This window comes from Periplaneta americana, chromosome 17, assembly GCF_040183065.1.
Source record: "Periplaneta americana isolate PAMFEO1 chromosome 17, P.americana_PAMFEO1_priV1, whole genome shotgun sequence".
NCBI classification, from domain to species: domain Eukaryota; kingdom Metazoa; phylum Arthropoda; class Insecta; order Blattodea; family Blattidae; genus Periplaneta; species Periplaneta americana.
In genome coordinates, this window is record NC_091133.1 from 50,169,191 (window position 1) to 50,183,298 (window position 14,108).

General features: G+C 35.9%; 1 protein-coding gene across 3 annotated transcripts in view; it reads right to left on the bottom strand.

Moving 5' to 3' along the window:
- Cp110 (Centriolar coiled coil protein 110kDa) overlaps nucleotides 1-8,935 on the bottom strand; it is a 34,830-nt gene extending 25,895 nt beyond the window's left edge. Inside the window, exons 1-3 of one of the 3 annotated variants that reach the window (XM_069816602.1) lie at nucleotides 8,595-8,931; nucleotides 8,384-8,511; nucleotides 8-3,478 (exon numbers count right to left, since the gene is read on the bottom strand). In XM_069816602.1, coding sequence (XP_069672703.1) covers nucleotides 8-3,478; nucleotides 8,384-8,467 — 3,555 coding nt within the window. In that variant the 5' untranslated portion in view covers nucleotides 8,468-8,511; nucleotides 8,595-8,931. Of the gene's footprint in view, nucleotides 1-7; nucleotides 3,479-8,383 lie in introns of all 3 variants that reach the window. The other 2 variants (XR_011330216.1, XM_069816603.1) reach the window with 2 other exon arrangements.
- Between the last annotated feature and the right edge of the window lie 5,173 nt (nucleotides 8,936-14,108).

A 14,108-nucleotide genomic window follows, 5' to 3' on the forward strand; every position in this document is an offset into this window, starting at 1 on the left:
GACTCACCTTTTCACGTTCACTGAAGCTCATTTGCTGCTTCTCTTCATGAGCTGGAAAGAGCTGTCTGATGCATGTCTTCTGCATATGAAGTGTATTACTTGCTTCTGCATTGTTGGGATTGCACACACTATGGGCAGGAGACCTCACTTGTCTCATCTCAGTCGAATGATTAACAATTTCTGTGAACTCTGATGTACATACTGCAGTTTCATGTGTTGCACTCAATGTGGAAGTATTAATGTTACACTTTTTTACCGGTATCTTATTTTCATTTATTTCTTCTGAGCTGCATAACGGATTTTGTTGTACATACACTTGTTCAATTAAAAGTTGATTACTCGTGTTTTCATTATCACTTTGTGATGATAAATTCAAAGGCAAATAAACATCCATTATATTACTTTCAGGTATTAATGTAGTGTCAGACGTTTGTAGTTGATTTTTGTTAACTTCTTCCAGTAATTTATTCATAAATTGCAAATGTTTCGTGTTATTCGAATCTGGTGTTTTAGGTAAAAATGCATCAGGCTGAACATTTTGTTCTTTCACTGTTCTGTTTAGGCCTAAATTTGTGCATGAAATAATGCTTTTGCAGTGTTCATCATGTTCTGCATCTGTCATACTAGCACTTTTTAAAGACAAACTTCTACTAGATAAAACTGATGAGAGAGGATTGATAGCAGTGTTACCTTCATTTATGGTGCTAGGTGAAAGACTTTGTTGTTTCAGCAGTTTCTGGGATTCGGGAGAAGAAAATGCTGATGGATAAACATTTTTGATTTCTTGGAGAAATTCACTTTGCTGACGAAGAAATACTTCACGCAATTCTTCTTGTTCCTTTCTCTGTTTTGCCAATAATAGCGCCATCTGCTGGCTGTGTTCTAATTGCATCATTGATATCAAGCTGCGAAGATCTTTATGAGAATTTAACTGTGCAGGTGTTTCACCTTTGTCAATCACTTTCTTCGGACTTCCCTGTGTTGGTGCAGGAAAGTTGGTTATAGACGTATTTTTTGTAAAATGTTTAGTTGATTTTTTATATGAAAATGCACTATTGTCTGCCCTTACTGCAGCTGATGAAATACAGTCTTTTAAATTCTTTTTATTTTGCCTTGGAGTTGAATGTTTTGTAACTGTGGGCGATTTTATCAATTCTTTGGAAACAGCTAGTGGCAGACATTCCAAAGACGCAAACGGGGTTTTAATTTTTATAGGACTTGATATGTTACTGGCAGGAAGGGAAGAATTACAGTTCTTGTTATGTCTTGCAAATGAGGTACATCTTGAGGAATTTGTTTTCTTGACTGACTTATCATTGGTAACTATAAGCAGTGCGTTACCTTTCTTGCTGTTTGATTCCCACCTGCTTTTAGCTTGTGTGAAATCCCAGGCTTTGCGACATGGTTTTGGAGCTATGTAAGAATTCTTTGTCATATCACAGACAGATTCTTTTCCATTGTGTGTCTTCATATGAGCTACAAGAAGAGGACTAGGTGAATCTAATGTGTATGAATTCTGCCGCACAAGTTTTGGTGGAGTTTCTGCTGGAGATGGTTTCTTTGCATTGTTTTCAGTTCTACAAGTATCAGATGCAGTACTGTTAAATGTTTCCAAATCAGATATATGAGCAGAAGACTTGCCGTCAAGTTTAAGCTTCACTATTGGTACAGTAAGGCACGTCGGTGGATCTGCTTTATGAATCACATCATTTTTACTTGTTTTAACACAATCAACAGCAACAAATGGTATAGAATGCACGATTTCAGAACTTGGTGTTGCAAGGTTTCCTTGATGTGAATTTGATATATTATTATGCTCAATTAATTTCTCAACAACATTAGTCACTGACAAATCATTATGTTCAACTAATTTCTTAATAACATTAGTTTTGTCTCCATCTCCATTTGACTGTTTTACATCAGTAAAATTTTGTTCACAATTTTGTGTCTCAGTCTTATCATCTAAAAAGGTATGTCGTGCTATTAAATCAGGCTCGCTAAAACTTCCCATTCGTAAATTTGATCTTGAGGCTTTTGAAGATAATTTCTGAAGTGTAGCTAAATTGCCAGAATCTCTTGTATCTTGCTCAGAGCATTCACAGGTTTTGGACGATGCTATTTCTCTACCTGGAGATCCACTTCCACTACTCCCAGTAATGTTCAGGTACTGATTTAGATCAGTACTAGCAGACAGGGCAATAGAACTCACACTGTCTTCCAGATTTTCATGTGGTAACAAATGTGGTGTACTACAACAAGAATCTGCAGAACAAGGAAATCCGAATGATTCTGGAGAATTGTGTCTTAATTTATTTACTCCAATTTTTTTATTAGATTCCCGGGAACTATACTTCAAACATTTGTCACTGCCTGAAGTATAAGACTGAAAGTTTTTAGAAATATCCGTAACTGCTTCACACATTTTCACAAGCATGTCTGCATTATCACTAGCATACATCTCTTCACTGAGACGAGGTCCATCTTCTTTTGACAAATCCAGTTTTTCTGCTTTCTGATTTTGTTTAGTTTCAAGAGAAGTTTCCTTTAATGTCTCTACAAGCTGTAACTCATTATTTAATAAATAGGGTTTGTCATCTCCAGACATAATTCTGGAGACATCACTCTTTTCTCTAAAATCAGCAGTGTCACTAACAAATATTTTTGAATTCAGTCTCATATTTTCAGTAACAGGTGTTATGAATCTGTCAACGAGACTGTAATGAATGGGGATGTTGTTCCATCCTTGCTGAGAAGTTTTTACTGAGTTTTCATTGCGATTGTTACTGTCTACAGTTATAGACCTAACTATTTTCCCATCAGAATCTTCATGGTATGGTTTCAATGCATTCTCGTCTTTAATCTTATTATTCACACAACATATTTTTTCCCATACCTTATAACCCGTGTAGTTTGAACTCAAAATGCAATTAGATGAATCCAGATCAGAACTTTGCTTCACATACTCTACACCACTCTTCTCAGAAACCTCTAAATCATTATTTATACATGAATTACTTTGGTCTAAACAAGCCACTGGATCATTATGTTTAGTGTTCTCCATTTCAGACTCATAATCATGTTGCACAATGTGAGGAGATTTGTTATTATTTCTTTGTTCAACATTATACTGCTGACTCACTCCACTTAATTGCAAGTGATCACTTGTTACAGGTTCAAACGCAGTCCCTCCTAACCCATTACAAGGCACCAGATTTTTAATTATCTCACTATTTTCTACTGCATCATCTTGTATTATGACTGACCTCGATTCATTTAAACAGTCTAAATTGACATATATTTTTCTATTAGGATATGAATAATGATCAATGTGCTCATTATTAGACAATAAAGTCACTCCACTGTCTACACTACTTCTTTTGTCATTGCAGCTCTTCCTACCCATATCTTTCAGTCGTACTTCCACTGCTACTGCTAGCTGTTTATATTTCTGCATCTCAGCTCTACGTTCAGGAGTCATCTAGGGGAAAAAACATGTATGTATAGACGTACAGGGTGGACCGCTGGAATGTACCTAATTTCAATTGTATATGACTGGTAAACGGTTGAAGATAGAAACCAACAGTAACGTTTATATGAAAGGAAAACTCAACAAGTTTCGATATCTACCATATATCTACGTGAGCTCCGGCTGCCACTGTGATGATATCGAGGTGATGAACAATTTCTTGCCAAGCACATTGGAGCATGTCTTCTGGAATGTTCTCAATAGCCTCTATGATGCACTCCCAAAGATCACAAAGGTCTCTGACTGGGATGGCTACACTTTATCTTTGACATAGCCCCAGAGGAAGAAATCAAGTGGTGTTAAATCCGGAGATCAGCACCAAGATGGTCTAGCATCGTATTGGCGAATTCCACTCGTTTGGGTTTGTCATCTGGCTCCAGACGTTGCATTAACTGCACTTTGTATGCGTACAGTTTGACATGTTTGTGGACAATTCGTTGCAATGTTGATTTTGGTACTTGAAGTTCCCGCAAAGCTCTTTTTAATGACTTCAGCGGGCTTCGCTCATATGCGGCTTGAACATTTGCAACCATTTTGTCGGATGTTCTACAACCACCACCATGCTTCTTCAACACTGATCCTGTAGCTAAAAATGTATCGTGCCACTTCTTAATGCTTTTAGCAGTTGGAGCATCATGGTTAAACACTCGCCGATACTCCCTTTGAACTCTAACAATTGATTTAAACTCCGCATACCACAACACAGTTTGCACTTTCATCTGCGGTGTCGCCATTTTGACAATCGATACAATCTACAAAAAGAAACCGTGTCTGCGCACCATCTACCAACAGGATTCGAAACTTGTTGAGTTTTCCTTTCATATAAACGTTACCGTAAGGTTCTAGCTTCAACCATTCACAAGTCACAATTGAAATTAGGTAAATTCGAGTGACCCACCCTGTACTTTTTCAATGATGTATACAGAACTTATATTTTTATAATTGTGTTGAAAAAATTAGTATTGAAATGGGCCATATTAATTTAAATAGTGACAATGATAAAATTTCATTACAATTAAGACTAGAAAGGAGATATTGAATTTTGAAAAAATAAAAAATATACAGACTGATTCACGAGGATTTACCACCACTTACAGAGCTTATTTCCGAAGACATTCTGAGCAAAAAATGTCATATAAACATATGACTTAATCTCGATATTTTCAGAGTTACACTAAGTTAATTTGAAATTATTTGTAAAATACCGGTACCATTATTCTTTAGTTTCACAGGTAAGAGAATAAAACATTAAACTGTAACAACTACAAATATCGTGAAATTGTATGACTTGGATATTAAAGGACAATTTAAAAATTATCATAAAGAACGGTGGGTGGGTGGGTGGACTGGCCAGGCCAGAAGAATTGGGCCTCAGTTGCAGCATTTGAAGTGCAACCTGAAAACCTGCAAAAACATACAAAATGTAAATGCCAGACCTGGCCAGAAGATTTCAGGCCTGAGGAACAAATTTTACTGCAAGACAGGTCTATATACATCACAAAGTTTTCTACTTCTACAACTCTATACGCTTCATTCAAATAACTAATATAATAAAGTAATATACGTCTAAAAACACCAAATTTTGAGTTTAAGGAAGCCAAGTGACTGGCTGGGCCTCTTCTCAATGGTCATATGAAGGCTGGGAAGGGATGTGGATGAGGAAGTTGGTAAAGCAGTGTTGGCTTGTCTTCCTAAATAAGACGCAAGTAACATAAAAATTCTCACTGTCTAGCAGGAGCGAGCCCACGCTGTTCTCTTCTCTTGTATCTCAGTTCATGACTTACACGAGAGTATTGTGCTACTGTACTTCATAACTATGTTTCAGGGTTCTTTTAGTAGTGAGTGTGATGTAGTGTTATTGTGTTTCCGGGAAAATGGAAACTGAAACAGATGCGAGCAATAGTGAAGATATAATTCATTGTTAAGAATATCCTTCATGGTGAAAAAATTATATTTAAAGAAGGGAAGTTTTAAATGGAGACAGACCTACGCCATCACTAACAGTTTTTCAGGAAGATAATTTTAAAACATGGGCTTTCACTGCAGCCTGACACCGGCAACATAAATGGTCATGTGGTATGCAAAGGAACACAGATTCAACCTCTTGTAATTATTTGGTGAATGACATTTTATTATTTTTCATTAATAATAATAATAATAATAATAATAATAATAATAATAATAATACCATCAATAATAAACATTGTGTAGGAGGTAGACCTATGTAAACTAGTTACATCAGGCCTCACCGAGGATTTCTGTCACCAGCTGCTACTGGTGCACATGTACTTATTGTTTCCTGACAAGGAACGAAAACAATGAAAAGAAACTGCCATTTATATTGACGAAATGCAGTTCCATACACATTACACAGTTCGTAGGTGTTGAAAAGGTGTAAATGTCCTAGAGTAGAGATAAATGACAGTGCTGACAAAGATTTGTAGTTCCTATGCGATGATGAGAATGGAGTCATTTCCAATGCATTTCTCATGATTAGGGCCCGGATATATATGCATTGAAAACACCTAAAATATGCATGCAAATATGCACTAAAAACAAAACAATATGCACTAGGTAACCAAATCTTGCAATTGTACTGTGGTTGGTTTTTTCCAACACTTTACATGAAAGTAAATGAGGTTTGCTGGGTTCTTTTGGACATAATTTACCCACTATGAAGTTCGCTATGTAGCTGCCACACGAATCTGTTGATTCAACAACCAAAATCTATACGCAGTTCCCTCCTATGTCAGACATTATTGAATCTAGGATAGAAGCATGTAGCAAAAGTATATAATTTTTCCTAAGAGTGGATTCATCCGGTTTCCTCTGATTAAGACAATATTTTTGAAGAAATGATCGTAGATGTGGATTATTTAATTTATGCAGCGGAATGTTCTGCATACAAAAGCTTTACAAATGTCAGCGGAAAATGTTCTAACTTCAGACCATGATTTCACCCGAGTTAAAAGTACCTGTTGCGTGTTCTTACCCTTTTGTTTTGACCAGAGATGTGCAGTTGTTTTCGAATGCTGTTCTAGTTACAACTTTTTCTCGCGTTTCACAGTCTTCTCACATACTTGACAATACACTACATCGCCGTCATTTGAATAGTCACTATTGCCTGAAATCTACTGTTTAATTAAAAAGGATTTAGTGAACTTATCTTTAAGCATTTTTAGTTTAATCTTACAGAACACCGCATAAACTATTGGTAGATGTAAAATAAGTTAACAGATGAACACCTGCCGTCCTGTCGACACAAACTTTGAGATGATACTGCTTTGAGAAAGGAATGTAAGAAATTCCTTCTGTGAAAAAAGTCTGCAACGTCCATCTACCTGCATGTATTGTAAGACTGGAAGTAAGGTCCCCTTTAACATTTCACTTGAAATAGGAAGGTTATTGTGGTGCCAAGAGATGTCCGATAAACAAATTCTTTACTAGATTTACAGTTCGTTCAAAAATGTCAGATAATTGATCATACATAAACTAAATAAATGCCGAAACATGCACTAACCCTCAAAATATGCATTTTCGAAAAATCCGGGCCCTACTCATGACATACCTAAAATAAAAAAAAAGGCACCGGTTACTACCACCATAAAGTGAATTCTGAAAACTACCACACGTATGATCAATCTACCTAAGTTATTATAGAATTTACTGCTACGATGTAGGCTGATAGTACTATTTCAGTACCGGTACACATTTAAATACGCAACCATTAGCTCAATTGTCTTTGTTGTCCACTTCAACACTTGTTATAGCGTAAAAATAGGCTATAAAATTTTAAAAGTTTTAAAAATAGTGAAAAAGGTAATATAACTTACCTTACTGGCAGATACTACGCCAACCGTTTCCAACACTGATGTAGTGACATTATACTGGTGTTGAAACAGTATCATCTGTCAATAAGGTATATTACCTTATTTAATATTTTTTAAGAGTTTTAAAGTTTTAATTTTTAAGAAAGTTTTATAAGCATTAACTGTTTCTATAAGGATGGCACAGGCTACTCTTAGACTAGTTTGGAAAAACACCAAAGTCGAACTTATTGACAAAAGGCCTATGAGAAAATTAGAATTAGACAAAAGTTAATCAACCAAAAGCTGAAATTGGAATTGATGAAATGTTAAGTAGCCTAGAAACAATTTCACCATACTATCCGGACGTAAAGTCACTGAGACTATTACAGAGAAAAGGTGGCAATAGAAATATGACTGGAATGGCCATAAGCATCCTAAAGTTAATGTTGCACAAAGCTAGTGTGTCTAAGTTTAGGCCTCTTAGATCTGACGATAGCCAAATCGGGTTTAAAACGAGACAAAGCTCCCTTATTATTGCTGTAATTTGAATTCACGTTAAAACAACAATTAAGCCCACTACGAAATTCTCAACGTCAAATGCCAGAGAGTGGGAATTCGTTTCAATTATATAGGCCTGGCTGCAGATGGACGAATTTAAGACCAAAAGATTGCATATGTAGGGTCAAGTTACGTTAGTTTGGTCTACTGTCTATTAAAAAAAAAGTTGAGGTTTTGGTCAGTTCATTTTCTGTTCTCAAATTCAGTAGTGACATAATATGCTTCTCCCTAAAACTTTGTAGTGTCAATAACTAATTAATGAAGTCCATTATACATCATAACAAGTAAGAATTCTACTTTTGTGACTTAATGTCTACGATAGGCCTACTACAAAATAACAACTCACTATTATAGCATCAGTAATTCTAACACATACTGCTACTATAATTAGCTATCTAATAAACACATTTCACTTAGGCCTACAGTAGGCCTATGTCAAATTACTAGACTGATAAAACATGTATTTACAGTCCATTTAACGTAAACTTACCAGCGGAGGAATGATGGGTTTCCCATTCAGCTTTATGCAGGAGACAAAATTCGAATTTCTCCAGTCAGTGACAATTTTATCCATTGTAAGAAAAACAGCACGAACTGCAGTCTCGTTTAGGTCTATAGCTACATAAGTTACAATAATATTAGGCACAAAAGTATAAGACTTAATTTTCACAATTTATAATTTGCATAAATAAATCTAATACCGTTTACTAATACGATGTAATGATAAAATGAATAAGCAAAACACAACTTCGGGTGCCAAACAAATAAAGTGCTTAACCACCCATATTACAGAACTTCAAAATTTCAAAGAGGGCGCCTTCATAAATTTTGAAACCTAATGATGCACAATACGAGTGTTATATATTTGTCTATGGTTGGAGCACATTGTACTGTACCGATTATAGACTGTATGTACTCTTTGGTTAGAAAAATTACACCACAGAGTGTATGTAAATAAACCAACATTAAAAAATACGATACAGTACACACATCACAATACAATTATATTATCTGCTCTTAAGATTGTAGCAACAAATGTAATAGTATGCAGTGCGGCTAATGATTCACTGTCCATTCACAATTCAAAAGGAAAGTTCGACCTGACGAGCAAGAACACGATTAATGTAGAAAGGCAACCTGCACAGCTTGCTGAGAGGATAAAAAGAAGACAGCTTGTAACCATGGCAACTGTAAACAAGTGCAAAGAGCCAGAAGTGATTGGCCGGAGGTTCTCACAAACACCCGGCCTACACCGTATGTGCTATGAACTATATATCAGATTCCATCCTTTCCAGTAAGCACCTTCAGATGAACTGGCTTTGAACTTAGGCAGTCTTGGAAAGTAACAATTACGAATTGTATTATTATCTTCCGAGGGCCCATCTTTTGAATAAAAGTTAATAAGCAAGATCATTCACAAAGGCTCCAAGAACGTGTATTAATATTAGTGAGGAACAGCACAGTAAAAGCGCAACAGATGTAATTACTATACTTACAAATGGCTTTTAGAAATCCCGAAGGTTCATTGCCTCCCTCACATAAGTCCGCCATCAGCCCCTATCCTGAGCTAAATTGGTCGTGCCATAGAATCAGTCCCATTCCTTATGTTGGGGTTTCGTAACAAGTTGTTTTTACGGTGATGTATTCTTAGCCCTTTGCCCAATCCCCAAGCTGGAGGGCCACCCCTTATCAGCTGTCCGCGACTGTTTATTCAATATATTCGCAGCTACCCTTCATATCTGGAGGCCGTCTCCTTTATCCGCAACCTGAAGTACGTGTCATGCTGTGGTGATTGGAACCTCTGATCACAATATGTGATAAGGATAGGAATTCACAATACATAGACAATTATTATACGGGGACAAATAGTCAAAAAGCGATTGAATACAGAACTCAGATTACTTATGCTTTGTCGATTTGACAAAAGCTTTCGATCAGGTCCCATTAGAAGATAAAATGGAAATCTTTAAATTTAATACAAGAAATGAAAAAGACAAATACAAAAATTACGTCATCATCATCAACATCACGGGTTGAGCCGGTAGGCCCGTTCCGTCCCCATTAGAATTGTTCTCTCCAACGAAACCTAGGACGACCAACATTTCTCCTTCCTCTTGGAGCATACTGGAAAGCTTTCTTGGGGATTCGGTGATCCTCCATCCTTTCTAGATGTTCCATCCACCTATTTCGGTGATTTGTTAACTTTTGTGTTATTCCCTCTATCCCTAATTCTTTTTTGATATCTTCATTCCTCTTGTGTTGTAATAAAGAATATCCCGCCACTGATCTTAGGAATTTCATTTCTGAGGCTTCTAGTCGTCTTTTGTCTCTTTCTGTTAAGGTCCAAGTCTCTGCTCCGTAAAGTAGTACTGGAAGGGCTACTGTTTTGTAGAGTTTTAACTGTGTTTCTTTCGTTGTTCTTTTTCCTAAGCTCTGTCTAATTGTTCCACATATACCTTGAAATCTATGCATCTTTTCTTCCATATCTCTTTTTTCCATATAAGAAATGTTGCATCCTAAATATTTAAAATTACTAACTTGCTCAATAATTTTGGAGTCAATAACTATTTTCGACCTTTTATGCTGGGTCCCTATGAAAGCCATTGTTTTTGTTTTAGTGTGTGATATTTTTAAATTATAGCCTTTGGTTATTTGACTCAGTTTATAAGCTGCACTTTGGAGGTTGTATTCTGTATCAGCAATCACCACTTGGTCGTCTGCAAAAAGCAGGCAATTTACAGGTGTTTCATCTAAGATAAAAGCACAGTTTAAAATATTCAGCCAGTCATCAATGGCTTCGTTAAGATATATATTAAATAAAGTGGGTGATAGTGGGCACCCTTGTCTAACACCTCCATTAACTTCTGTTGTTAATTTACCTGGACCTTTCCCTTTGTCAATGCAAATATTGGTATTAAGATACATGCTACGTAATATTCTTATCAGATGTTGTGGGTATCCTCTTTTCTCCATTATTTTCCATAATTTTGATCTATTCACTCTATCAAAAGCCTTCTCATAATCGATGAATAATAAGTGTGTTTCTAAGTTATATTCTCTTCTTTTTTCAATTATCTGGTTTATGGTGAAGATACAATCTGTTGTTGATCGTCCTTTCCGGAATCCATGTTGTTCGTTTTTTAACAATACTTCTGTAATTTTATTTAATCTTCTTGTTATTAATTTTGCATATATCTTATAACAAGTACCCAGTAAACTAATACCTCTATAGTTATTGCAATTGCTTCTTCCACCTCTTTTGAAGATTGGTACAATGACAGCAGTTTTCCATTCTTCTGGAATGTATCCGTGACTCCAACATATATTTATTAAATTAAGAAGGCGATATAATACAGCTGGTGTCGCATACTTTATCAGTTCAATATTAATATTATCAATACCAGGACATTTTTTATTTTTTACTACTCTTTATTACTTCTATCATCTCATCCATTGTTATATAGTCTATATGTGCTTCCTCAGTATTTATGTAGACATCTTCTTGATCGGGTTGAGTCCATAATTCTTTGTAAAATTCCAGCCATTCACTTTCTATAATTGGATTCAATTGTATTTTATCTTTTTCCTCAGAATTTATCATTTTCAGGACTTTATATGCATACTTTTGGGCTCCATGAAAATCACATTCTAATTCATTTACATATGTTTCCCAACTTTTTCTATGTATCCTTCTTACTTCTCTCTTAGCAATTGCACATCTCCTTTTATATTCAGTTCTATTCTCTATGGATTTGTCTTGTAAATATCGTAAATATGCGTCCTTCTTGTTTTTAATTATGTCTGCAATCTCTTGATTCCATATTCTTAACCCTCTTTTTTTATGTCTTTTGATTCTCTTTCCAAGAGCTTCTTCTGCTGCTTGGAGTATTACCTTCTTTAGTGTTTCCCATTCCAAATTGATATTATTACTGACAGGCATTTCTGTAAATAAATTATCTAACCTTCTCTGATATAAATACTTGATGCTCTCTTGTTGTAACAAATTAACTTTATAAATTTCTTTTTTGTTGTCTTGTTTTACTTGACTTCTTTTCCAAGGAGTTGGTATTATTAATTTTGATATTACCAAGTAATGATCTGAGTATATATCTTTACCTCGAAATACACGTACATCTTCTATTAAGAGAGCTGTTTTCCTATTAGCTATTATGTAATCAATAATGCTGTATATATGTCCATCCGTCCTTGTAAATTTATGTATATCTTTGTGTTCAAAGAACGTGTTCATTACCCTTAATTCGTTAAAAGAGCAAAATTCTCTAAGGTGTTCACCATTCTTATTGATTACTTGTTCTCCTTTATTTCCAACGATTCCTGGGATTTTCTGGTTTCCTACTCTTGCGTTTAGATCGCCTGACAGAATAACATAATCATTAGGATTTATTGAGTTATATGTTGTTTGTAATTGTTCATAAAATTCGTCTGTGGCTTCTTTTCTTCCTTCTTCAGGTGCATATGCACCTATAATGGTTATATATCCTCTTCCATGTTTGAATCTGAGTAAAATTAGTCTTTCATTTATCCATGTGTAACTGTGTATTTTATTCTTAAGACTTTTATTAATGAAAATTGCTACACCAGCTGAGGCTCTCTTGTTTTGTGGGACTCCACTATAAATATATAAATAGTCTTCTAGTTCTTCTGTTCCTTTTAATTTCTTCTTCGTTTCCGTAATTACTGCTATATCTACTGAGGCGGCTTTCAATTCCTTCTCTAAAATCTCTACTTTGTGGTGAATGCTTCGAACGTTCCAGGTTGCTATCCTCCATCTGTTAGTTTTTCCTAATCGTTTGTCCTTGTTACTGCCATAGGTCGTCTTCAGTTTATCTATCCGGCTATTCCTTTGGGGAGTTCGAGTTTATTTAATTGTCCTCATAGTAGGTAACCAGCCTACTGCTGAGTAAGTCCGATGGTGGGGCTGCCACCTCTAAGCATTCGAACTTGCTCCTCACTTGTATAAGCCCCCAAGGAGAGGGGAGCCTCTTCCGCTAGAATCTTCTACCGTTGAGGTCTTCACCCTTGTTACCCCGGGCATGGGCCCTCCATATTTATAACCCCTGGAGAGAGGGTGTCCCAGTATTTAAAACCCCTAGGAACCGGGCTCCTTGTTGGTCCACGGGTCCTTATTGCCATAGCTATTCGGACCACCCCACCATATCTGGTGGGATCCCTCATCTGCCAACCGAGGGACGTGCCCGATAGGGGTTACAAGGTCCCCCACGGGAAAAAATTACGTATTATCGTAAATTAGTAATAGACGAAATGAAGTGCACTACAGGTATAAGACATGCAGACTCACTCAGTCCCTTATTATTTAATTTGGTAATGGATAAGATTAATAGTGTAAAATACCTACCAGGGTATCTGTTGGGCAACAAAAATCTGAATAGGGGCCATTGTGTTACGCAGATGACGCTGTTTTATGGCAAAAACTGATTGTCTCCAAAGGTTGCTTCATCAATTTATAATAATAATATATGATAGTATATCAACTAACAGTCTGCAGAGTTAGCTCTGTGGTAGTGCATCTGCCTCCAAATTAGGTGGCCTGGGTTCTATTCTCAGCAGGGTCAGAAATTTTAATGTGAAATTTCTACCTCAGGACTAGGAGAGATGGTGGTGCACAACTTCTAATCACTAAATTGTGCACTAATATACCTGGGTTATATCCCAAATTCGCTTTCAAATAATTTAAGACTTTTCAAAAACTATAATTGCTTGGCCTTTCTACTCTTTGAACCACAGAGTGAAAAGTTGATGCCCAGTTGTGAAGAAAATACAACCATGCTTCTGACAAAGGTTTTTAAATATTTTGATGAGAAATGGACCTTAATTTTGTGTTACTGTCAAACAACTTGATGTTAAGACACTAAAAGCTTTACTTCAAAAACAATTTTTAATACTGACAAAACTAGACTTCTTTTTGTTAGGACTTGAAATATATTACCTCTTCATTTCTTTCCTCTTGTCATTGCTGAAACTATCCTTAGTTTTCGTAATTTAAATAATTTTTAGTTTATCCTATCCGCAACAAAAATGGAGAGAAAGTTTTTTTCATTGGGTTATTTTACGATGCTGTATCAACATCTCTGGTTATTTAGCATCTGAATGAAGTGAAGGTAATAATACTGGTGAAATGAGTCTGAGGTCCATCATCGATAGTTACCCAACATTTGCTCATATTGGGTTGAGGG